The sequence below is a fragment of the Python bivittatus genome, unplaced genomic scaffold (genome assembly GCF_059951505.1).
Source record: "Python bivittatus isolate LINGU-HERP-01145 unplaced genomic scaffold, Pbiv_v1 ctg000030_np1212, whole genome shotgun sequence".
In the NCBI taxonomy this organism is placed as follows: Eukaryota; Metazoa; Chordata; class Lepidosauria; order Squamata; family Pythonidae; genus Python; species Python bivittatus.
The window spans coordinates 3,201,884-3,229,583 of NW_028277031.1; the positions used below are offsets into that span (position 1 = coordinate 3,201,884).

The window sequence follows — 27,700 nt, forward strand, 5'->3', positions numbered from 1 at the left end:
GTCACCATTCTATGGGAAAGCTTTGTACATAGCAAACAGGTGTGTTGAACATGTACATATACTGAATTCCTGCCACATATGTTTAATATAATTCCTCTGGACCACTCTCCAAATCACCTGTTACAGTGACAGGCAGTTAGCAATTATGAAACAACAGTCAGCAATGGACCTTTTGCCTCTTTTCATCAACTTTTCATCAAGAAAAGTTAAGGGAAGATGTACAGTATATAATGTGACTATCCATGTGAGCAAGGCAGATAGCTTTCAAGATGGTGTATGTAATCTCAAATAATACATCATCAACGTATTGAGAGAGATTAATGCAGATTCTGCAGGAATTATCAACTCAACATCTATTTAAAGAAAATACAAAGAAGACTCTGATACTTTAACTTAATGAACTGTCCTGTCATCCTAGTAGATTGTAATAGCCATTCTCTTTGGTCAAAGGGGCATCAGTTTTCAGTATCTGAGGTTGCATGAGACACAGACATATTTTGTCCCTAATAATTCTGCCAATGCTATGAGTACATAAAGATCAACCAATTACATAATGTGATTGTAACATAATAAACGTACATATGGTTTCACTAGAGAACAAAACATTGTTAAGTTACTAAGACTTACAGGATGAACAAGGTTTGGGTGCAGATCTGAAATGGCTATAATATTTTGTGATGAAATGGAACATGCCATTCTTTTTACCTGAAATTGGAGAAAAGTATGTCAGAATGTCCTTTTAAAAACAAACAACGCATATTATTCAACATATTTTAAAAAGAAGTATTCATAAAACGTTATTTTTAGGAACAATGTTTGATATGTAACAACTGCTTTCTGGAGATATCTTGTTTTTCATATGATATTCCAATTAATTTTCCATGAAAGAAATATGTTCACAATTTTTAAATAAACTTAATCTAATTTTTAATAAGAAGCTAAAATGGGAGATAATTTATTGGATTTGGCTGAGTTCTGTAATTATAAAAACAATTACACTTTATGAAAAATAAGGAACTCTTATCATTCTGGCTGTATTTCAAGAAGAGCCAAACTTACCACAGTAGGTAGCTATGGCCAAGATCCAAAGAAGATTGCAAGCAGTTCTATGAGGCTGTTTTTCAAAGCACATAAAAATTATAAAGACACTCCCCCCAAGCTAGTTTTGCCCTAATCTAAGGTCACAAACTACCCTATAGATTATTAAAAACTCTAGAAGCCACATGAAATGTGATATGAAATGAGATATGAAGGAAAAGGCAAACCTCCTCATCATATATATCATGTATTCTCCTGACATATCCAACCCATGTAACAAAGTGAGCAGAAGAGAATATGTGTAGCTCAGGGCTGAACTGTGGAGTCCTTGGGGTTCTCTGAGCTTGGTTCTTTTCTTGCAAACGTTTCATTACCCGGCTAGGTAACATCTTCAGTGCTAGAATGGAGTGGGGTTTGCTCTCTGTTTATGTGCTGTGGCCTGCCTTGCCAGTGCTGGTGGTTTGTTTGTTTGTTTTCCTGGCAGTTCCTTGATTAGGGTATTGTTTACTGCTTGATTGTACATCTTGTGCTAATCTCTGCTTATCTGGGTGATAACTGCTGGTGGGTGAGGAGATGTTCTGGTCTCTTGTTTCCTTTTTATTGTCTCTTTTGAATAGTGTGTAGATGTTGTTTATTTCTGTGTGCCTGTTGATGGCTACCTTGTCTGAATACCAAGCTTCCAGAGATTCCCTCGCATTTTTGGATTTAGCTTGGTCTAAGATGCTGACAGTTTCCCAGTTGAAACTGTGATTACGTCTGTCTATGTGTTGTGAGATTAAGGAGTTTTCATCGTGTCTTCTGACTGCTAGTTGGTGTTCATGGATGCGCTCTGCCAGCCTTCTGCCTGTCTGTCCTACATAGTGGCTGTTGCAGTCCTTACTGCATGTCACGAAAAGGACCGCACTGCCATACATCAGAAACATCTCAGAAACAACCAACAGGCTATTACAGCCACGTGGCATCTCTGTAGCACACAAACCAACTGAAGCCCTCCAAAACACTTTAAGTAAACCAAAAGACCCAGGAGCCCAAGAAGAAAAAACAGGAGTCATCTACAACATACAGTGTAAGGACCGTAACATCTTAGACCATGCTTAAGACCTTTCTAAGCAGGTCTCTACAGTCTCTGAATGGTCTAAACCCATTTTCTACACTCCCTCACCTTGTTTCCACTCATCTTTTCAGGTCACCTAACAATATTTTTTTCCTTTGGGTCACATTCATTCCAAAAGTTCCACAGTTTCCCCCCAGAACTCATCCCTGGTTCTTCTATTATCATAATTCACTCAAGTACAGTACGCAACTTTCACCAACCTATGGATGTATGGTTTCATATGCACTTACAACAACCTAGAGCCAGGGTTTTTCAAACTGGGTTCCACTGAACTCTAGGGTTCTGTGAGAACTAAAATGAGTTCTGCAGGATTAAGGAAAAAAACCCTCCCCGTGGGACATATTTTTCCCTTAATACTAAGATATTAAGCAGAAGGGTGGGGCTTGTCAGCTTCAAGTCCTACCTCTCCTAATTGGAGTTTTTTTTTTTTTTTAATGAACAGCTTCTGCTGCCTAAAAGGTTTGAAAACCCCTTACTTAGCGGACAACAATTCATAGATTTTAGCCATTTCATTCATCTTTAAACTTCTACTTTCACTTCTCTGTATTTATTTATCAACTCCACACCACAAGATCATCATAAGATCAGAGTACCTTTAGTCAATATGTTATCCTTCACTTTTCTCTTGTGTTTCACATAATGCTTTTTACTAGGATAGAGAAGGTCATACCCATATCACATGCAGCCAATGAAAGATGGAGTCAATGAATTTTGGCACATCTGGGGCAATAAGTGACAAGTAGAACCAAAGTCCAATTTTATTCCAAGCATGCTGATATATTCTCTGTAAGTTAGGATCTCTATTGAGACTCCCTCGCAAGCTTATATAATTGCCTGCATCCCACCAACTAGGAGGTAGGGGCAGATTCAAGATGAAGAACAGCATTTTTTAAAATTATTATTATTATTGGTGGTGGTGGTGTTGGTCACACAGTCAGCCAGATGTTTAGACTGGATTTGGCATTTTTATCCTCCTATCGGGTCCTTCAAGGACCTGGGATAGGCAGATGTTATTTGATGGGGTCAAAGGTATCATCGCAGGATATAAACTGTTCTGAGTAAAGCTGCCTTTTGCAATTGACTGATGGTGATTTTGCCAGTGGTGCTCCAGATATTTTAGGATTGCACCTAAGGCGCCTATTACTATCTTTGCTTTTTTTTGCCATAGTCAATCTACTTCTATTTGCGGGTCTTTATATTTTGTGATTTTCTCCAGTTCTTTCTCTTCTATTCTGCTGTCTCCAGGTATTGCAATGTCCACTATCCAGACTTTTTGTTAATAATAATAATTATTAATTTAATAATTAATAATTTATTGTTATTAATGATGTGTAATTATAATAGTTAATAATTATTAATAATTTTAATAATTATTAAAATAATAGTAATAATACTTTCCATAAAGTAAATGAGCAAAAATAAGCATTACTTTTGCTGCCCAGAGTCACTAATAGTTGGGTTTATCCATTTTGTAAGTCATGATTTGTTTTAATCATAGGTTGTTAAAGAAGACATAGTGGTCTAACCTATAATATGACTCACTTCATTTTGATTTAGCATATTACATGAACTTGGTTATTGTGATTTGTATTATCATGATTTATGACTTTGCATAATGGCTGAAGCAAGTTATTCACTTAATAAAACAGCTCAAACAAGACTTGGTTTGGCTTCTGTGTGAATCAATTCATAGCCCCACAAACCATGGTTTACACATCACACTCACACAAAGTTCATGCAACACATTGTGCCAAGACCAAATGACTTAATACAACTGTCACTGTTAAAAAAAATAGAAAAATATGTGGTATATGTCAATATATTTCTTTAAATTGAGCCACAAATAGAGTTATCATTTAATCTTGTGCTTTGAACGAGAAATATCTTGGAGAGGCTGAGGTAAATCCCTCACAGGAACAAAACCCTTTGAATGATATTTTAATTTTTGATTTTAATTGCAACAGTTTTATTGTCATGCTTTAGTTTTTGAATTCTTGTAAGTTGCCTTGAGGTTTGGCATAAACAGAGAGATACAAATGATGTGCCAATGGCTAGAAAGTTGATTGTTATTGGGGTCTGGTTTTTTTTTTTTAGTTCCTTCTATTTGTACGCTTTAGTAAGAAACTTTTTGGAACTGAGCAGTATAGAAATCAAAGTCATAAAATAAAATAAATAATTCAGCACAGTAATAAAAAAGAGACATCTTCTTGAGGCAAAACTGTGGGGCTTTGTGAGGCAACCACAGCAGAAAACACCACCAGGATTCAAATATGGCCAACATGAAACAGCCAGTGGGGCAAAAGTGTGGGTTGGCTGCATATTTTAATTTTTTCCTCCTCAACCCAGGTCCCCCAAGGGTAAGGACGAGAGCACCCAGAATCCCCAGCCAGCTTGGCCAAAGCCAGCTGGGAATTTTGGGAGTTGTCTCCCCACGCCTTTGGCTGACAGCAGGGCTGGGAAGGAGGCCGCTGCCATAACTTTATTTGAAGCCGCCATTGGCATCCAAGTATTCTCCAGAGCCATCGAGCCAGAGAAAGGTGAGAAATTTATGCTCACAAAACATGGACGTTTTGTCGAATACCGAGGGAAGGAAAAGGGCTTGGGATCTGTGTTTGTTTTCAGCCAGACCCAGCTTTTCTAACAGATAATGCGGGTGCTGAATACCATGCGTGAGAATTTCTTTCTTTTTTTTTTTTTTAAACCCCTTTAAAAGCCGAGGAAGGCGCGAACCAACTGGCCGCCTCAGGGCGCAACTCTCCTCAGCACAGGGCAGGGGGGAAAGCTCGGCTCGCAGTGCGCAGGCGCGCCAGTACGAACGGCCGGATCCCCTGCGCATGCGCGCCTCCCCCTTCCTCCCCGCCTCCTTAAGCGGCCGGCGGGTGGGTGCTGCGACACGTGGTGGGCGAGATCTTGAGAATTCAGCCTTTGCGGGTATGCGATTTCCATCGTTTCCAGCAGCAATTCCTTTTCCTCTCGAAAAGTTTGACTTCAGAACGTGTGGAAGGAAGTCGGGTGGATTGGCACAGCCTGCTAAATCCTAAACCCGGGTTAACCAGAAATACTCATTATGCTCCCCTAAGGGTACAGTTGGCCTGCCTGGGTTGCAAAACTTTGGATAGACGTGGTGGCATTAGCCAACGTTGAGAACAAGCTTAGGCCTGTCAGATCTGGCTGCACACATCGTTGTGGCCAGGAAATGGCAACAGAATGTATTTTCCCTACCTCTTTGCTGCCTTCTAGTGGCGGTCCGGGTTTTTGCACTGAGATTGGATAGCCTAGTTTAATGCGTTAGGTTGGTTTGCACAAATGTAAAAACTGTGGTGTGGTTCCCACAGCACGTTAAATTATAAGCCTGGCTTAATAAAATGCAGGGAATGTGTTCACACAAAGTGTCATGTCCAAAAAATTCTCAAAGTTACAGCTTAATGTGATGTTCTGATTCACACAATATGCTGGACCACAAACCCCAGTTTAGCACTGATGGTGAACCTATGATACGCCTGTCAAAAGTGACACGCCGTGACATTTTGGGTGACACGGCAGCATTCACCAACACCCAACAACTATTCTGCCTGTTTGAGTTACCAAACAAACTGAGTTTTTTACTCGTATTTCATTTTTGTAATTATTTGATGTTTCTTTATATAATCCATAGCACCACACAGGGCTGGATTGTATTTTTTTTAATAACTGAATATGTAAAGAATTGTTTCTCTTGTTCAGGGGTGGTGGTGCTGACACGCCAGCAGAGTCAAGTGAGGCATTTTCCGAATTTTTGACAGGCCGAGCCCAAAAGGTTCACCATCACTGGCCTAATGTGTTGTCAGGACCTAGCCACTGAGTAACTAGCACTTTCAGTCCCACCGGGATTAGGCGATTAGCAGTTTACGTTCAGTACATGATTACAACGTCTATCTGACACGGGCAGTGGGTATCACTGTGTGTGATGGACAGTGTGGTCCACCAGATCTGGACGGCAGCAGTTGAGGAAGGACAGGCTACAAATTATCTGCAGACGGGTCTTTTTCCCAGCTGAGAATTCGTGCAGGGTTGTGATTCAACTCTTGGACTAGGAGAGGGACGCCCAGTTCAAGTACCTACTCAGCCGCCAAAGCGCTCTGGGTGATTCAGGGCCAGGCTGTCTCTCTTGGTGGCCCAGTCTACTTTTCAAAGTGGATTTGGACTAAGAAGACCCAGGTTCCAGTTACCCCTCCACCACGGGAGCTCTGCAGTGGTGAAGTTGTATGACTAGGGCTGTGGAGATCTAGGTCCAAGTCTACCACCAGCCATAGAAAATCACTGGATAATTTTGGTCTACTCACCCTCAGCCCAGCCTACCTTTCTGAGTGGTGGTGGTGGGGCTAACATGACATGTTCTCAGAGACAAGGCAAGACAGAAATGCAATAAGCAGAATGAATGATGTGCCAAGCCCCAATCTTTGGTGCCTTTGTGTGGAGAGAAGTCCCCAGGATTGTAGCAGAACTTACTTCCAAGTTAAACGTCTTTAGGATTGGAGGATTTCTTCCCATTCTATGAAATGGACTCCCTATTTTGAGTTGGGTGGATTAGACCCTCTGGTATAAACAGCTGCCAATCACAGACAAGGAATGCACTGGTCCAAGTATGTTGGACTTCCAAGCCAGCATAGCCCAACATGTTTGAGGGCATGTGTTGGGAAAGCTGCTGTACGTTAGGGTTAGATGATATGAATGCTTTTTTGAAACAGAATCATTGTCATGTATTCTATACAATACCACCATCGCTTGGATTTTATCATATTTAATAATTGTATTTTATACTGTATTATGTTTTTATTGGTTTTAAATTGTTGGGTTGTGAACCACCCAGAGTCCCTCCTTGTGGGGGAGTTGGGCGGTGATATAAATTTGATTTATAAATAAATAAATAACCAGAGGAACAGCCTGTTATTAGATGGCTATTGTGGAATTTTATTTTTTCACCCTTAGGAGAAAGGGTGTCATTTGGATTTTCTGCCAAATATTTGTGGACAAATCAGGATGATTCCCTCTTATTTCTGCAAACAAGCCCTGTGCTGACTACTGACCGCCTCAGTAGCTTAATTTTTGCTGAAAGGAAGTATGGAAAGGGCAGCTGATCCTTGTGACGGCGGTTCCTTCAAGCTGTTTCTGCTAGGCTCCACAATAGAGTTGTGTGCAAGAGGAGCTTTGCCATTTCCATTGCAAAAAGAACATCTCTGGCATGCAGAGAAAATGGTTTTTCTGGGTTTTTGAACGTATGTGTGTGTGTCTGTGTGTGTGTGTGTAAGAGAGAAAAAAGTAACAATACTGCAGTGTGGAATTTAGTCCTCTTCCCTTTAAATTTTGCTTGACAGTAGTGTTGACTTGTCAGGACTGGCAACCCCTGGTGAATATGAACAGCCATTGTCTGTCTCTTGCACTTGACAGAAGTCAAGGGTGAGTGCACAAAGGTCACAGCTGGAACACTTCCTAATGCAAAGTCAAGGCAAGAGAAATGTTCTTGGAGAACATCTGCCTCTTCCCCAGAACAGGCTGTCAGATGTCCAGCAATCTATACAGCTGACAGCCGTATGCTGAATCGGGAAGTGTGTATATTTGTGTCTGTGGGGTACATGGAATGGGAAGGATTTGCTAACTCCAGATATACAACCCCTTGCACCATCTGGCTTAGTGGAAGAAGGGAGAAGTAAAGGCAAACACAATTGTGGAAGGAGGGGGATACACAGAGAAAGACTACATTCCCCCAGATTGTCAGTCACACATGCGTTGCCTCTGACCTGATCAACACCCTACATTGAGTAAGAGTGCCAATAGTTCTAAACGGGCAGATGCTTTGGTGAATCTTGTCCACACCAAACTCTCGTTTTCTTTTATTCACCAACTTCTTCCACGTTAGGAGGGGGATGCAACAAGTTTTCCAGTCAAGAGCTACCTTTGACCCCTGAATGGCATGCCAGGGGGATGCACTCCAAAAATGAGGTGGGCCTAGAACAACATCTAATAGAATATAGTTGACATTACTCCTTTTGTATTTCCTATTTCCCCTCTCCTGTCCGGTTAAACATTACGATTCAAGCAGAGCTTGGGATGGGCACATGTGACCCTGAGGCCTCCAGTTGTGCATTCAGAGGCCACTTTGAGTTCCAGGAAAGTAGCAGTCAGGTAGTCTTTTTTCCTTTGAAGGAGCTAATGCAGGTGGTCCTGCATTTAATGGCTGTATCCACAAAGCCTGGTTGCTGAATTCACCCATTTTCTGGGTTAACACAGCGCACTGAATCAAACTGGCCTTAACAAGCTGGGTTTGTACAACATGCCATTAAAAAAACCAGCCAAATTTAATGCTAACCTTAATATGTTGAGTTTGTAATTGAAATGGTTAAGCCTGCTGTGTGAATATAGCCATTTTAGTGAGGAGGTGGCCAATGGAAAGGTATGAAAAGGTCATTGCGCAACCCTTTCTCTGCAGTCTCTACCTTTCCAGCCTTCCATTCAGTCCCAAGGAAAGATTCCTGGAGGGACTTCCTTCCTTGGGGCTTTTTCAAGAGTGATGTTCCGCTCATTGGTAAGAGGAATTCCTGCTGTTGAGAAAGGGTTGGAAAGCTTTTTTCCCCCTCCTGGAGAAGTTTGGAGAGCTCCGTCACCCGATATCTCTGCTCACAAATTTGGTAGAGAGATTTGAACCCAAGAATGTTCACACGTGATTGGAAATTTGCTATATTTATTAAGTAATTGTTAATCAGCTGTTTGAACCTGGGACCAGGTATTTGCATTAGATTCTTCCCTGCGGTGCTCTGGAGCCACTGCAGTGCTGGCATTAAATGGGTTACCTTGAGATGATCTTTTTGCTCTTTCCCTTCTGTCCCCTCCTTTGAGGCATGTGGCAGATGGCACCAAGATTTAAATCCTCAACTGATGTTCTTCAGGGCCCAAATCCAAATCATGCTATGGACGTGACTCCTCTCTTGCTACATATGATTGTGGTGAAGTAATTGTGCATTATTTGTACTTGTTGGGCCCCATGGACACATAGCAGTTCCAAAGTGTCTCAGCTTGGACTTGACTTTGTTTTGCTGTCTCACTATTTGATTAATCATGACTTACTGAATAATTCACAGCTGGATCCACACATTGCATTAGACTGTAAACTCCCAAAGTTGGTTTTCAGACTGATAAAGATGCAAGTGACCATTCTTTAAACAAGCTGAAGAGTCCCATTATTGGTGAAGAGAGCCACCTTCCAACTGTGCCGTAAAGCTTTAGAAATAGGCTCAGAAAGCCTCTGTCTGTACAGAGATATATATGAACAGGTGGCTGTAGAAATGGCAAATATAAATACCTATATAAGTTATAATTTATTACTGCCAAGGACCAGGATACATAGAATAAAATATACCTAAATACCTTTAAAATATACCCATAAAAATAGGCCTAATAAAGCTTCAATTAAAGATATATATTGTAGTCCACATTAGTCCATTTCCATAAGAGATATTAGGGTTCATCAAGTCCTAGCTGCTAAAAAGCAGTATTTTGCTCCTATTTATGTTGTTTTTTGGATTTCTATTTGCAAAATAAGTATATATCCAGAGGGCCTGGCATGTGTTGTAGTGGGGACTGAAGTAGCATTGTCCAAGAAAAAATATAACACACATAAGCAAGCAAGCTTTACTGACTCTAGCTTCTTACCCAAAATTATATAGGCAGAAACTCTGAAGGACTGATTCACTGCTGTATTTGCCTCTAAGACAGCCAAGGGGAAAGCATGAAGTGTATTCTTGAGAAGGTCCAATTGTATTTTGGGTAGGTTTTGCCTTTAAATTTGTAGGAAAGTCACCTGGATATTCTTCAAAGGCATTGGTACATTCTGGAGATTTGACTTAATTTGGATTGTGACTCTGCAGCCTCTGCTGCTTAATAACATGCTCAGCTTGATCTAGACTACAGAATAGATACTCAGGGAGAAGCTGCAAGACAGCACTTTACTTGTAGTGTAACTGCACTAAAATGGTCTATGCCTGTCCAGCTGTTTTCAAGCTGAGATTTATCCAAGCCAGACTTTGGCTTCAGTCCTATAAAGGTCTTATGGTCACACTGGAGAGGCACGGAGGGGATCTTAAGAAACCTGTTTTTTTTGTAAAGGCTGAAGTTGGACTAAGGGCCTAATTGTGCTCCATTAATGAGCTGTGCTACTGTTTTTGCTACAAACCATTTATTATGGCTGGAATACAGTTTCCCTCTTGTTGAGGGAATCCTAAAATAGCTGCCATCCTCTTTTGAGCTGGGGAGGAAGCATAGCTCTCTTGGTTTTCTTCCCGTAGGATTGGAAAACGACTAAATGTTTAAACCATTTGACTTGTTCTAGAGTCAAGACCAGCCATGAGTCTTGGAGTGGTTACAGAAAGGGATTTTTTGGTAACTGGTAACCGGCTGCTCCTTCTTGCGCTGTGGTGCTTAAGCCCGTAGAGCTCTCCTAACGAAAGAGCAGCAAGAGCGGCATCTGTAGAAAGCAGGACCATTAATCTGCCAGTTTTGGTGCATGCCACCTGCCAAGCAGCCTTGTGCAGCCCGTGGCATTTTTAAAAAAAATCAATACATTTACGCCGCCAAATGTCAGCCCACCAGGAAGGACCCACCGTACAGCTGATTGGCGGGCCAGCTTTTCCTTTGCAGCCCACGATTATTTTTAATCAATCGATGTGGACTTTTCCCTCTATGTGTTGGGCAGACTTGATATAAAGTCTTATAAGTGTTTTATTAGCATTTTTTACAGACATTGAAAAAATGGGCTCAAACGAATGCTTGTTTTATTCCCTTGGTAGTTAGGCTAGAGTGGTTCACCCAGCTGCACTGTACTCCAAGTCTAATGTTTTCATATAGTTTATAGAAGAGTGGCAATAGATACTTGTTGCTGGAGTCCTTAAACTTTGCCCAGTTTGAGATCAAGTTGAAGGCAACCTTACGAATGGTTCATTGCAATCTCAGCAAATATAATAATATACTTAAAAGCAAACACAATCAAAACATCAGGAGCAACAATAATCCAGAAAATAAGACTTTGGTTGAGCATTAAGTAGGCTTATTTTTCACTGCTGTGTCAGGAGGCCATCATCCTGCGAGCATTGCTGTAAATTCCACTGTGTTCAATGGGTATTACTCCTTAGTGAATCTGTCACAGGAGATTTAGCGATAGGCGTATTGGGCAGTGACTGCAGACAGCCAGGTTCAAATTGGTGCTCCACCACGAAATCGTCCTTTTCAAACACAGGGACCAGATCTTGCCACCAGTTCAGATCACCTCTGCCCTCTTCTTGTTCAGACCAAATTATTTGGCCTAGCAAAGCCAGTCCAAATATCAAGGCTTACCTACCAGCTCATATGCCAGCCAAGTGGGACCGGGGCTGCCTGGTTGCCTTCTTGGGAAAAAACAAACTTGGCTTAAGTAGCTACGGACAGAGGCTGTGGTAAAGACCTAATGGCTACATATTGCAAGGCTGGTTTAATTTGGGTTTAGTTTTGCTTTTAGTTTAGCAAGTTCCACAAATACAGCTTATTTGGGACCCAGATCATTGTAAAATTATATTGTGTGCAAACCTGGAAAGTGGGTTGCTTCAGTAATCATATGAAGCATACTGTGTGAATGGAATCATTGTGGTTGATTCAACTCTAAAAAATATGATTTACTTAACCATTATTGGTGTATTAAGTCACAATGGCTGGTTTCACACAGTACATCAAGCCAACATGCTGTTCGCTTGGTTATGGCTTTCTAATTGCAAGGTGATGATTCTTGAATAAACCAAATTCATAGTGAGGCTGCAGCATGGAACTACTGAATTACAGACAAGTGAGGAATTAAATTCTATTACATGTAGCCTGACTTTAGATAAAAGAATTTGTATCTTGTTTGAGGCATTATTAATCATTTGCTTACCAGTGATGGGACATTTACTTTATCATCAGTGCAATGGTCATTGTACTGATTGTGCAGGCACTGAAGACTGAAGATAATGATGACAACCTACACTTGTCATGTTTCATTTCTCACTGTTTATCTCCTGCTTCCAACCCGCCGCCCCCCCCCCCCCCCGGTAAAGGGTCTCCCGAGCAGTTAGTTTCAATACATCTGGAGAACTTTCAGACCTGGGGGCTCCAGGCAATACTTTTCTTGAGAAGTGAAGGCCATTGTAGGCTGGATGGTGATTAAGTATTTAGTATTTGGTGGGGATACAGCATATGACAACTTTAGAGGGCTTTGAGAGCCAGTGTGGGGTAGTGGTGAAGACCCAGCTTGTAACACACACACACAGACATCACAGACATTCCCTGGGGAACTTTGGGCCAGTCCCTCCCTTTCTCAGCCCAACCTACCTTGTACAGTTATTCCGAGCCAGGTTCATGTCCCTCTTCAGCCTTGGAAGCGCCCTGGGGGACTTTGGATTAGTCCTTCCCTCTCAGCTTAGCCTATTTAGCAGGGATGTTGTTGTGGAGACAAATAGAAGGAGGGAGCATTATGTATGCTCCCTTGAGCTCCTGTACAAAAGGTGGGATATGAATAAACAAAGAAATACAATCCTGCAGGAAAGGACAGGCTGTTGTACCCACTTCGTTATATATTTTCAGATAGGTATGTTGCCATTACTTTTATAGCTGACATTCATTCATTCATTCATTCATTCATTCATTCATTCATTCATTCATTCATTCCTGTTTAACTTAATTCAGGCACTGTCCAACCCTGGGCAGTTAACAAATTTTTCGGCCTGAGCTCCAAGCTTAGGAGTTGCACCTCTAGAGAAGACCAGGTCCCTGTCCAGTTTTTCCTTTTCTCTTTTTAAGAACCGGGTGGGTGGGTGCTAGGATTGTGTAGTGCTGATCCAAAGGTGCTTTGGAGTGTGCTAAGGTAGAAACCAAAGGCGTCTTATCAGAGTCATGGTGCAGTTCAGGATCTTGGGAAAGGCACAGCTCATGAAAGGAGCTGCAGAGAGGGGGCATTTTTGCCCCCTCATGCTCTTTGTCTTAGAATCCAAAGTAGTGCAAATCCCTAGCATGTACCCTCTTCATCTGCTTGGCACAGGGGTAAGACCACTCCATACACTTGCAAAAAGGACTAAATTAACTCCAATTCCAGCTCAGTGCATCTATTTAAGGACAGCGGAGAGGAACCAGAAATGGTAAGCTGCAGTTCAAAACAAATCAAAACATAGATGTTGACTATGACAGTTGGCTATTTAAATGACTGTAAACCTTAACCTTTGATGAGGTTTACAGAGCAGCTCCTGGGACTCCGTGGTAGGGCTTGGCCTTTACTTTCTGCCAGCCACTTAGAGATCAAGCTGGTTTTACCCACTGGGAGGGGATGGGGGTAGAAAAATAGATTAAATAATAACGTATGTAATAATGGAATCTTAGTGATTTATTACCTTGATTGCATTCATAATTTTTAATACCGCATAGAGCAAAGCTAGTATTATAAACTTAATCTTGTTTTTATAGAATTAGCTCCATTAGAATAAATTATATTTTATTTATTCCAGAAAAAGTGTGCTCAGGCTTCCTAATAGCCTACAGTATGTGATTTTGGATAAAGTTTTTTTTTGTTAACTGCCTAGAAAACTTCTGTATTTTATATTTGACAAGCGAATTATAAGTTATGGTTGTGTCATTTGATTAGATGCTCCTTGGCTTCTAAGAAGACTGAAGAAGCCAATTCATCTTTCCATTTATGCTTAGAAATAACAGAAATCAACAATATTCCACTTCTACATCATAATTTTATTTTACGTTTTACTCATGATAGGTCATTTTATGATTAGAAGGTCATAGGTTTTGAAAGCTGGAATCTGTCTTGATTAATGTGCTCTGTCGATTCTGAATTACAAGGTATTTCATTTTCTTCAATTAAAGCCTTGAAAATAAATACCACCTGTGCACTCATAGTGTCAATAGAATCCATTATAATAATACATTGATTGATGACATATGACATGCCAATCATATGGGCTCTAGTGTGGGAAAGCAGGTGACCAGTCAAGGATTTGACAGCATCCTTTTTTTAATGTTGGGAACATGGAAAAGAAAAAAGAAAACTTGTCTGCCACTAGCCGTTTTCCATGAGTTCAAATTTAAAGAATATTGCTGTCTTTTTTTTTTTTTTTTTTTTTGGTGCCTTCAAGTCAGTCTTGCTCTTGCCTCCTTCCCAGGGCTGAGAGAGAGTGACTGGCCCAAAGTTACCCAGCTGGCTTCATGCCTAAGGTGGGACTAGAACTCACCGTCTTCCAGCTTCTAGCCTGTTGCCTTAACCACTACATCAGACTGGAGTCTCTCAAATCCATCTTTGTTTGGAAGATGATGAGAGTAAAGATGAGAAGCTGAAGAACATCTGGCTGATCTTCTAGCTGAGAAGCAAAGACCATACGTGACAACCTCGGTGCCAAGGAATGTGAGAAAAAGAGCAAGCATATTCGTTTAAATATGTGTCCTGGATTAGGGTTAGTCCATCCAAAGTCTTAAAAAGAGTCATTCTTTGTTTGGAAGATGATGAGGAGGAGGATGGATGGATGGATGGATGGATGGATGGATGGATGGATGGATGGATGGATGGATGGATGATTTTGCTTTCTGGATTAGATCAGAGGTTGGTGATTGATCTAATTTGTACACTGATTTTGGATGCCATTACTGTACAGAAACGGTTTCCTGGGTATTCTACAGATGTTTTAGCCTGTAGCATATCCTTTTCTTGCCTATACAGAGGCGGTGGGCGTGGAAGAAGGTAGGAGGAGAAAGTGACAATACAGTATGTCCATCATGATGCAAAACCTGCAACTTACAGACTAGCATCAGACATTAAGCTACAAGGACTTAAGGGCAGAATCTGCATCATGATGTCATCGTGCATGTTATTTTAATGCAACTTCAGCTTGCTATGGATGCCACTGTGTCTCCATAACTATGTAACTATATTTATTTTGCAAAATGAGGTAACTCTGGAAACAATGGTTGCCCAGTAGGTGAATTTTGACAAAACTGACCAGTGTTTATTGCCTTGAGCCACCAGGCAAGTAGACTTGTGGATCTTTGGTGATGGATAATTCCATCCAGAGATAATTTTGTCTGTCTGTGGTAATGCATCTTGTTTCAAAAAATCCCTATCAGTGAGTAGCTGAAATTGTTCTCTCCCTACAGGATCAAAGACAACTACTGCCTTCAGTCCTGGGTCATTAAATGGGAATTTTTGTTTTGGAAATTTGATTGAATTCCTTTCCCGTCGAAACTCTGAATCAAACCTTCTTACAGACCCAGTTACAAGTACTAGAAAGAACTTGGCATCTTGTCAGAATTACATTCTGTATTTAGTGAAAATATATATATATATTTTTAATCAACCAAACTCTGCAACCATAGATTTTGGATTTGTGCTAGTCTGTGATCATAACAAAATTCTCTCTCTCTTAGTTTTGGATAGTGATTTTGCTTTTCTAATGCTGTAGAAAAATACATCTACATGTATTTTTCATTTCAGTTCCAATGTAATGATACTGACATTCATCGCAGACAACAAACTGCTTCAGTGAAAATAGCAATAAAAATGTTCTGCATTTGTTGCTCTGTATGCACTGTGTTGTGAAGAACCAGGAGCTCTTCAGTACTCAGGAGGATTTTAAATTCTTTTGACTTCCCACATTTGTGTGATGCTTGATAGGACTGTGAAAAGCTTCCAATTTGATCTCCTAGGATTGTGCAGCTGCCATGTGGTCCTGAGAAAGATGCAGCTGCTTTAACAAGTTATACACAATGCTACATTTTTGCTCCCACATATTCCAATGCTCCTTTTTGGAGACTGAACCTGAAGCAATACCAGCTCTAAGGCTTGACAGTAATATCTGCCCCTTTATATCATGAATGAACAGGTACATGTTTTGCTAAAGGCATATATGATTTTGTTTTCCAGATCACTTTATACAGAAAATCCATTGCCTTCTGCAGAATATGAAAAACTGATTGTTGTTCTCCTGGTGGCCACTCCTCAGAAACCTCTAAGAAGGTTGCAAAATTTTTATCAATAGCTATAGCTGCAGAAGCCATCTGTATGAATTGCTAGCCGTTAACTGTTTTAGGAGTTTCTCACAATTTTTATTATTCTTTTTTATATTGATTGTATTGTGTTGCTAGGTTTTTTGTGTGTTTAGTTTTGGACTGTAAATAAAAAATTGATTTGAGTGTAGATTCACAGTGTTTTTTATTGATTTCGACTTGAGCACAGGGGAGGAATAAGATTTTGAAAACAACATACTGTTTTGGATATAAAGAAGCACTTGAAGACAACGCTTAACTTTGTGTGACTATACTGTTTTAAGACAACACGTATCTGGACAAGAAAAGCTGTTTACCTGAATAATTAAGCATTTTTCTTGACAATAAAATGAAGTTCTGGATAAAAAAAGCTAAGTACTTGGATGGGAGACTACCAAGAAAACCGAGGACTGAAGGTTAGAGTGGGAAGTAGAAAAAAATGTAATGAAAGTAATGGCATGATAATGAAGTCTTCAGGAACTGCCCTTAAGAGGGTATCGTCATCATCATCATCATCATCATCATCATCCTCGCATCATTATCATCTCCCCTCATTCCAAGCAGAAACCCCAACTGTTGTAACCCTTCCTCCTAAGAGGGTTCTTTAGCCTCTAATTGTTTTAGTGGCTATTCCTCCACCACCTTTCCTGCTCTATACAAACCCTTTTGAAGTGTGAGGATCAAAACTACACAGTGGTCAAATGCAGTTAGAATCATTAAGCTAGGCTGTTCCTTCAAGTCTGTGTACAAGGGTGCAAAAACCTTTGAGTCCTGGGTTTGCACAGAAGGAAAAAGGAGGAAAGACATACTGCCCCCTAAACCATATTTTTTAGTGTTTCATTTGAAAAGGCCCAGTATATTGCTTTACACTGAAAATCTGTTTTTCCCCATTTATAGCACAACTACATAAGCCCATCTATTTCCAGAGTTGTCTTCCAACCAGATAGACAGACTGTTTTTCTAAAGAATGGAAGATGATGCTATCTGGCCTTGGGAAATCTCTCCAATTAGGGCAAATTTTCACCTTTTGTCAGATGAGTCCATACAAGGGAGACTCAAGTTTCCTGTACTTGTTTTCAACTCACTGGCCTCCTTTCAGACAAAAAGCGGGAGAAAAGAACAGATCAAATTGCTGGCATACGACATTCTTCTGGCTATATTTTTCTTCTGTCTGTTACCTACTTTTGGCTGAAAAAAGTATATAGTTTTCACTTTTTTTCCCCCTGATACCAACGTGGATTGAATTAACATGAAAAAAGCTCATTCAGGAAGAAGAGGAAGAGGTATAAAGAAAGGATGAATTACATACAATCATCTGGATAGTTTCTCTCTTTCTCTTTGGGAAAAGCAGTATTTAAAGCATTCAAGCAATGATTTGCTGGATTGGTTCTGAAATTTGTCTGGTACAGAAGTCAGGGTTTTCCAGACAGAGATTTGGAGTGCTTTGTTATGGGCCATATCCCCCAAATTAGGCAGTACCAGAATGAAGGAGTTATTGGTCTAGACTACTACTGCCTCTATTCATTTATTCATCAGATGTAGATTGCACATTTTCTTGGACTTCTGGACAAAGAAATGGCGGACTGGTGACAGCTCCACGAAAAGTGGAGCCAACAACCATAGTGGAGTGAAGAGCTGGTAAGTAGACCAGCTCTTCGAAACTTTTCCAGACAAGAAGAGGACTTGAGGTCACCCACAAGTGTTCCAGACAGCTGCTCCTTGCAAGGAGACTGCAAGAGCAATCTCTAGTGCTCTGGGAGACGAGGGAATAGCCATCTTGCTCAATTCATGGTCAGCGCCTTTGAAAGGACACTAAGTTTGCATACTTCCTCTTCTAATTACTTTTGGAAATTTCTTGTTAACTGCTTATCAGCTATTAGAAACCTTTGGATCGACAGGTTTGATAGAACTGGGTGAGTTTCCTTCAATTCTTACGCGAAAGAGAATTTTAACTATAAGTTTAAGAATTTAATTTTCTTTTTGTAATATGTACTTTTGGGTGATTAAAACTTTAATTTTAGAAAGTTACAAATGAACTAAGGGTCTAGATAATTTGAAATAAGATTTTGGAATTAATTATAAAGAATCTTTCCTATGGGAAAATGCTTTTGTTTTGATTTTTTTTGAGACATAATAAGATAAGATTTTAAAAATTGGACACTAGAGGGAACTAAAGATTAAATTAAAGGAGAAGAACACATAAACTCAACCTACAATTATAGAATGAAGCAAAATATTCTAACATTGGAGATATGGAAGGATATTTTTGAAAAACGGACTCAGAAGTTATTATTATTAGTGTCAACAGAGACATCTGCCTCTATGGAGAGACTGTGTCTAAAAGATGTTATGGAAGAGGAACAAGTTTTACAGACAAGACTGAGACTGAGTTGAAAATGGATTTACAATGACGGGCTACAAGAATGTCATGGAAAAAGATGTTACACTGGACATACAAAAGAAACCAGCTGTTGTTTTAATAATTAAAGGGGATATACAAACACTATCTTGGATATACATCCAAGAGAGTGACTTGGATAATTTTCCTGTATTGGATTTACAAAAGAGTCTTCTTAGAGTTTTGAAGAATCTTGTGAGAAGGGACAAAGAAAAAATGAAATCAAGTTCTACAACATTATTTGAATGGACTAAAGATTAAGATTGGTAGAAGTAAAAGGAAGGACTATAAAGTTGGTTTATTTGATCAAGGTTAAAATAGCTATGTTGTTATTTCTGGTAACCCTTAATGGACTTTTGCTGGCACCAGGACTGAAATGATGATGCTTTATGAATTTGGTTATAGACAAGAGACAGGATATGGGAAGAAGAGATAATTTGTTGTAATTTAAGAGGAGGTGAAAAGTTACTAAAGTTGTTATACTTGTGATGAAGGTGGAAAATCACTTCTTTATATATTTCTTTTCTTTTTTTTACTATATTTGCTTTTTCTTTTTCTCTTTCTCTTTTTTCCTTTTTTTCTTTCTTTTCTGCACCTTCTACTCTTTCTTTTTATTATCTTTTTTTAGTTTGTATTAGTTTTTACTGTTGTAATTATAATCTTTAATAAAATTACTATAAAAAAAAGATTTAGATCCCACCTTTTCTCCTGGGTTCAGGGAGACTTACACAGGATTCTTCCTTTGTTGTGTCCACACAACAACAGCCTTGTGTGGTAACTCAAATAAACCAAGTCAGCTTCCATGGCCGAAGAGGGACTTGAACCTAGGTCTCTGCTCCTCGTGCAGCATGTTCACTGCTACACCTTACTGGCTCTCTGCTACTACTAGGTACATACTTGAATTCTGTTGAATAAATGCAATTAATACAGTATCTCCTTGTGTATCTCATCATTTTCCCATTAGGCTATATTATGAATTCCAAATGGTGGCGACAATTGGAGAGTTTCATGAATCGCATTCAGCTTTGACGCACCCACACATTGTCCATGCTGGATCTCGTCTGTTTCAACACGGACTTGCTGGAAGTTCTGGAATCAGAAGAGACTGGAGGGAAGACGGAACAAGGAACAGAAGTGGGTTCCCATATACATTTTGGCAATTTTTAAAAAATTGCTTCGCTCCAGAGCATGCAAGGAAAGGGGTATTTCGCCTCTATGATTGGCCTGCAGCTCTGTTGCTGCTGGACCTGTGGATTTACTTGTAAAGATATTCACCATGCTTCAGAAATTTCAGACTAGGGTGAGGGTGGGCTGATCGGTTTTTGCTTGGGTTGTTTTATATTATGGGCCTTTCGGCATGCCTTTTATCTTCATGCTGCTCCAGCTGAACGGGGCTTTCCATCCACTCCTGTGATGTTACAGTATTAAAAGTTTCATTTTAGTTTTTTCTACGGATCCCCCCCCCCCCTTTGAGAAGGGAAAAAAAACTTCAATACAGTGGAAAAGAAGTCAGGAGCAACCATATCATTGCAGCTGACAGACAGTGGAGTTTCAAGCTGGGAAACTTTGTGATTGAAAAGGCCCCTTCATTTCCTGGCCCCTTTTCAAAGCGGGGAGGATTCAGGGGGGCCAGTCATTCCAGCAGCTTTGATCAGGGGACCGTTTGGGGGTGTGGGGGTGGAAGGACTGAGGAAGAGAAGACACAATTTCAGCCTGGATTAAATGGAGAATTTAACCATTGGCAGCAACCATCCGCCGGACTGTCAGGCCAAGCAAACGCGGCCACACCGTTTCCTGAGCTGTTCCGGGGCATGCAGAGCGGGGCGCAAAGTTTCTTGGCTCAGATGGGTCTCGTTAGATTTCTGCTCTCCTCCCGTTGTAAAAAGAAAGCAGAGCTGAGGAAGAAGAAAATGTTGGGATAAAGGGAATGCCTGTGTTAAAACATGAAAAAGCTTTTCCGCAAGTTTTAAAGGAGGGTCATTTGCTACTGCCATCTGGAAACATACACCTTGCATCCATTCTGCTTTAATAATACTGTAATAGTTTCAGACTGTCTGAAAACCGACCTTGGGAAATTACAAAAGTTTGCGAACAGTGCAGCTAAAGCTGACACATTGGTATATCCAGACATTTAATCATGTATGGCTATACTAAGAGTTTTTCTAATGAGTGTGTATTGAGTAGTACTTGTAATCGTGTTCCACTTGAGGTAAGGACCAGATCTCCCCACTTCTAGTCCAGCTCTTTAACCATGATACCAGATTGGGTCTCTGTAATGTGGGGTTTAGGGCTCCTTAATCTGGATTTAGCATCTCTTGTGTGCGGCATTAGAATCTCTAAACATATCTAAAGAAAGAAATCCTCCTGAAATTTTTGCACAATGTTGCTTCCCAAATTCTCAGAATCATTGTTGGAATGACCCATGATTGTCTCCTTTACAGCTGCTGAGAATCATGACTCAGCCGGCCAGCATGTCCTCCAGCCAACCGTGGCGGGGGGGGGGGGGGACGACACAAAATCTGGCATCCAGCAGGGGCCCAGATTCCTTCCTTCAATGGGTTGGAGTTCACAGGAAATAAATAAAAAGCCAGTCTCTAGTTTATAATTTGCGCTAGTACTCTAATGAAACTCAGGGTGAGGATGACCATCAACACTTAGCAGCTATAGGGAAGAAGAAGAGTCAAGGACCCGGGAAGTGGAGAGGACCCTTGGAAGATGGCTTGGCCTATTGCTTTAGCTCTAGTGTTGCAGTTTGCAGAACAGATTGATTAGGTGCCATCCAGCTGTTTTCGACTCCTAGCAACCACATGGATAGATTTTCTCCATGATGAACTAGCCCTAACCTGGTCCTTCAGCGTTTCCAATGGTGCATCCGTTGCCACTGTAACTGTGTCCATCCCCCTTGCTGCTGTCAGCATTAGAGCCTTTTCCAGAGAGCTGGGTCTTTGCATAATGTGTCCAAAGTAGGATAATTTGAGCCTGGTCATTTGTGCCTTGAGTGATAACTCTCAGTTGATTTGTCGAATGATCCATTTGCAATTTGTGTTGCAGTGCAGTTGATCTAGAATTGGCTCAGTGGCGGAACACAACTGTGGGAGGCATCCAGGAGTGTTTTGAAAGCCCTGTGTCGAAATGTGCCGATACGCCTTAGAGAATGTCACATTTATGTTCATATCAGCTTGGGCCCTTGTTACCTTTGAGACCATATTTTTCAGGTAAAATCTCTCCAACCTGCATAACCTAATAGGGAGAAGACAAACATGAAAAGGACTTGTACAACTGGGCAATCAAAGTGTCACCCTTTCTTATGTGCACGTGATGCATACTGTGTATGTGTAAAAGGGGCAGAGGTTCAGTTGCCATTTTGGTATCATTGATTTTCCTTGCAAACAGCCCCTCTCCACCATCCTAAAAGAACAGGTGAACTGGGACCCAGAGACTGACATTCTCCTTCTAGAACGGCTCGCCCCCTGAGGTTAGCTGTGGCTGTGTTCCTAACCTGATGATGTTCTGGAAGATGATGAAACATCTTTAGGAGAGCACTTGGACTCGTTGGATTGCAGCTACAGGTTTATCATTTTTAATGAATTTTGTTTATGATTCATGGTTTTAGGGATGGACTTTAAGATGTTATTAATACTTTATCTCATAGGTTGTAAGCCATATGGATTTAGAAGAGGAGGAGGGGCGAGAGCAAAGAGGGGTTTGGGAGGAGAAGGAAATATTCACATAGGAGATTGAAAAATGGTTAGAAAATACTTGAAGGGCTGCAAGGGTTCCATCCCACACTTTGGTGGTGTAAAGACATTTAGAGCTGACCTTGAGGAAGGTACGGAAGAGCTCTTAAGGAGGGACTTGCAGAAGGGAGTAGGAAGCATGAGAGAAAAACTCAAAATAACCTTGGCTTAATTTTGTTTGGGATCAGATGGGACAGAGAAACTTGGGCAGGTTTTCAAGGTTCTGTGTTATACCCTACAACAATAAAGTAGCATTCCTGGAATCCCTGTGGTGTCTGTTTCATGACCTGGCCTACTCTGAAGGGCAGAGCTCTGAGCCTCAGTTTTGCTTGCCTGAGTTCTTGAGAATGGAGAAACAGAACAAAGGTAAAGTGGGAAGACACATGGAGGGTTTGCTAAGTGTCCAAGCCACAGAATGACCCTCTTGCCTGAGGTAAGGTGGGAGTACAATTAGATGAGACCTTGCTTCCAAATACAAGAAGTCATGTAGTAGTTTTCTTTGCATAGCTATGCTATCTAGGATTGACTGGACAGTGTAATTAACCCAGGTTTATTCTCCTTTCCTGTAGGAGTTATTGCTGCACAAGAACTGTAGTAACCATTCACCATTTTGCAGAGCAAGATGGTCTCTATTTAAGCAGGTACATCTGTGACTTCTTAAATTAAGCTCTTTCTGCCACGTACAGGGTTTTGCTACAGATCCGTGTGACTTTGATGCACAACATACTTTCCTTCCTTTCTGACTTCATAAATCTCACAGGTAGAGGAAAAGACAATATATCACATCCAGCTGCTTTGCTTACATGTTGTAAAGCCCACTGGGACTTTATTTAAGGTATTTGCTCTCAATCAAAGGTGACCTGGGGCAGAGTGGATTCAGTAGGCCTCACTGGCTTCAGGTAAAAGGTGAAGGTTGACTCGGGAAAGAGGAAATGGCATCTCTTGCCTGCCTCAACACAAATGCTGGTTTTGCCCCAAACATATTTGCCAAAGTGAAATTTGAAGCAAATTGCTGTATTGCTGGGAGCAAGATAGCAAAGAAATTTCAGGTAGCGCCGTACCAAACAACAATAACAACAACAAAATCCTGCATTTTTTCCGACCAGGTATAATTCATTTTGTGCAAAGGAAATTGGCTTTAAGGTTGCTTTCCAAGGAAAAGAGAACGTTGGTGAAACTCTCAGGGGTGGCGTGTGGTCTTGGTGAGGAGATGGGCCACAGGTACACATGGCAGCTATCTTGTCTTTTATCGTCCCACCGTCTCTCCAGCGGCCTGCAGCCTCTCTGGCTTCCCAGGTTTCAGCTAAAGATCAAAGGAAGATGTGGAGAAGTTCCCACTGGGGATCTTGGGAGGCAGCCAGGGAGGCTGCAGGATGACTGAAAGAAGACGTGCGACCCTAACCACCATCAGCAGCCGTTCCTGTCACCTCCAACAAGAAGATAAGCTCAAAAACACCCACAGAAAAAATGGAAAGAAATTCTCAAGTACCGTAACAGGAAGTAAAACACTCCTTTTGCAGGGGAAGAAAACGGAAAACGTTTGAGGTAGATTTTGACACAGCACGAATTTCACTGAAGAGTTTGTTTGGTTTTTTCCAATAATGTTCTTAAAATATTATATCGAATAGATAAAACAAATACAAAAACCTAATAGAAAATTACAATAAAATAAATAAATGCAGAGAAAATAAAAAAAATACCCCCCCCCCCAAAAGGAAGAAACTTCCCCCTTCATCCCCAACAAGTATATGCAACTTTAACCACACATCACTGTCTCTTAAAATTTGGAGTTTGGATAAGATTAGAGTAAGATTAGAGATGGACAGTTGTTTGGTGGCTGGAGACCTCACATTTTTTAGGGGAGCGAAAGTCAACTGCCTAAAGTTGGGCTGTGCTGCTCCTACATGCCAGTGAAGGATTTCTGTTTCCTTCCAGGTTTGTGGGGGAAGGCCATTTTTGTTTTAAACTTTAGGTTAATGCTATCACCCTAGTTTTGGTTGGTTGGTAGAAAGATATTACTTGACTATGGAGTTTGAATTTTTCTCCAGTCTTCGCTGATCTAATGCCAACCTCCTGTATTTGTCTACTTACTTTGTGACTTTGTTCTCTCTTTTTGTCTCTTTTTTAATCTACATGAAATTAATTTTAGGTAGTTTAACGTTGGTGAGCCACACCCCAAGAGTACATGTCCACTGAAGGATGAAGCTGACATCTGTATACACGTAAATCAGTGTTGTCCAAACTTGGCCACTTTAAGATGAGTGGACTTCGACTCCCAGAATTCCCCAGCCAGCCTTGCTGGCTGGGGAATTCTGGGAGTTGAAGTCCACTCATCTTAAAGTGGCCAAGTTTAGACAACACTGGTGTAAATGAAAGAAGGTCATATCATTTTGTGATAAATGAAAACGATGCTAAAAGGATTTGCAAAACACATTAAACCAAACTTCCACCAACTTGAGTTGAACACGGTTTGCTTTTGATGCCTTGAGGCACTGAATTTCACAGAGAGATAATTATACCCAATTATGGAAGGCATCTCATGAGCACTGAACGAGTATCTTCATTTTAGGAAGATGAAAAGCGACTCTTGCGTTTGGCAAGCAGCAGTGGAAGGGGAGGATTCTTCCCTCCCTCCCTTGCATGGTGTCATTGCCATATGTAAAACTCGCTGGGAAGACCGAAAGGATCAGAGGGAGCTTCCTTACTCTTTTGCTGGGCAAGAATGGTGCAGGAGGGAGCAATTCAAAGGCCCTTCTGCAGAGAAAGCAGATGTCTCAAGGAGGTATCAACGAATCCAGAACGAAAGCAGGGAGACAAATACGCCTGCAATAAAAAGGATTTAGACAAATCTTAAGCAGGCTTCCTTCTCCCTTCCCCCCCCCCCCGAAATAAATGCAAACATCCCTTCTCAAAGAAGCAACACATTTTGGGGGAGGCTTGCAAAGCCAATATGACAGCAGTTTTGCAATTTACCTCTTCAAAGCCAAAGAGAAGCCTGTAAGAGTGCTTCAAAGGGCTTCATCAGGGAGGGATGTTTTAAATAAGCAAACATCCGGTAACCAAATGTTAATTCAGCGTTACTTCCTTGAAAAGATACAGAAAGGGGATTGGTCGGGGGGGGGGAGAAAGAATAGGAGGGAGAACTTTTCATGTAGTGCACACGGGTTCCCCAGAAAGATGTCCACCTGGCATTGGTGCCAGGTGTCTTCTGGGGAAGATGTAATGATGCTGGAATGATGGGAGCTGTAGCACCAACTCTGTAGCAGGACTGGGACCTCTGGCATAAATTTGGGTGGTTGGGACATAGCAAAAGTGCACGGTCCTCCCCAAGGAGCAGGCAGGATATAGATCTGAATGTATTTTTTATTAAGAATTTTAATTACAATAGTAAAAACGAATATAAACTAAATGTAGAGAAAGAGAAAAGAAGGGAAGGAAAGAATAAAAAGAAAAGAAAGACTATAATAAAGGAAAAAAAGAAATATATTAGGAAGTGACTTCCAGCCTTCATCACAACAAGTATAAACAGTTTAAATAACTCTTCACCCCCTATAATGTTAAACAGATCTCTCTTCATCCCATATCCCATCCATTATCTATAAGCAAATCCATAAAACATCAACTTTTCAATCCTGGTGTCAGCAAAAGTCCATAGAGGGTTGCCAGAACATTGGGGAGCGGGGGGGGGGGGGGAGATCTTATTTTAACTTTGATCAAATAAACCAACTTTATCATCCTTCCTTTTACTTCTAACAGTCTTAATCTTTAATTCAATCAAACACTGTTGTGGGATTTGATTTCTCTTCAATTCGTCTTTATCCCATCACACAGATTTCTTCAAGGCTGTAACAAGCCTCTTTTATAGATCCAATAAGAAAACATTTTCCAGGTCATTCTCTTGGTTTACAAATTCATTTGTAACTTCAGCCAGTTTCTCTTGCATATCCAGTAAAGCGTCCAGTAAATCATTCTCTTGGCCTGTCGTTTCTAGTGCCACATTCTGGCCTTTTTCTGTCTTCTCAGGTAAAATTTGTTCCACATCTGTCACTCCTTCATTAACATCTTTGGGACAGAGTCTCTCCATAGAAGCAGACGTCATTACTGACAGTGCTGATATTGTAGTTACTCATTTCTGGCTCTGTTCTTCAACGATCTCCTTTAATGTTTCCGATGTTATGAAGTTTTGTATCATTTTTTACTAAAATTGTATTAATAGACAATCCCAGTATTCATTGACATCAAGAACAGACTTGTATTTTTTTCTTCTGCTTAAAATCTTTAGTCCCCTCTAGTGTCCAGTTTCTAAAAACATCACTTATCTTCTTTATCTATCTAAAGAATCAGGGAGATTCACAGGCTGCAACCTCTATTCACTCTTATTTCTAAAAATGTCTCTACGCCCCTTTTTGCTTCCCTTTTACAAAATTATAGAGAAGCTTGGCAGGCTCCAAGAGAAAGGTCCCTGTGGATGCCAGTATTAAAAGCAAACACATTTCTCCATGTGGTTGGTTTTCTGTAATCAAGCGGCAGCAGCAAGAGAAAAGTTTCTCACAAGCACAAGGAATACAAATGAAGACCAAAAAATCTTCAGGAAAAAAAAAATTGAAACCCCCAAATGAAGAGTAATCATGCACAGTTGCCATGTAGGTGATGTGGAACTACGTGTGTGTGTTTGTGTAGAGTTCTCCACAAAACGGAGGTGCTGAGATTCTGAACAAGAAGAACCTCGTGGGGTAATATTTTGTCACAGATTAAACTTACATATCCATGCAGTATATTAAGCATGTCAGTCTGGAGGACTAAGCCCTCCATTTTTTCTACAAGTGTGTGTTTGTAATGTTAGAAGAAGGGCTGTAATAAATGCAGTAGTAAAGCTTTATTGGGGAGGTGGTAATAATGATAATAAATACAAAAATAAGCAGTCTGTATATGAGATTTTGGAAGGCCTTTACCAACTTCTACGAAGAGACAGGAGAGGAAGAGGCAGAGAACTGTATTTCAGTCAGGGACCAGCTTAAAATAAGGTATGTGAATATCCAGCCATAGAGGAATAACATGCTCAAGCATAAATAAAATAATGCAGCATGGCACTCAGGGTTAGGGGAGAACATTGTAAAATTATAGTAGTAATAAATGTAAGACATGATTTAACCTTTCCCCCAATTAAGCTAGGTTTTAGCATGCAAAGCCAGCTGTGTGACCTTGGGCCAGTTGCGCTCTCTCAGCCCTAGGAAGCAGGCAATGGCAAACCACTTCTGAAATCCTGCCATTGTGAGAAATGATAAAAGTGTTGTTCTTGCAAGTAAGCTAATTTGACCGTATATGCTTTAAAATAAAATG

The 27,700-nt window shown here is 40.6% G+C and overlaps 1 protein-coding gene across 1 annotated transcript in view; it reads right to left on the reverse strand.

The window, feature by feature from the left end:
* MEIOB (meiosis specific with OB-fold) overlaps positions 1–27,700 on the reverse strand; it is a 63,226-nt gene that overhangs the window by 19,661 nt on the left and 15,865 nt on the right. Inside the window, exon 2 of the mRNA XM_088152660.1 lies at positions 628–705. Coding sequence (XP_088008786.1) covers positions 628–696 — 69 coding nt within the window. The 5' untranslated portion in view covers positions 697–705. The remainder of the gene's footprint in view (positions 1–627; positions 706–27,700) is intronic.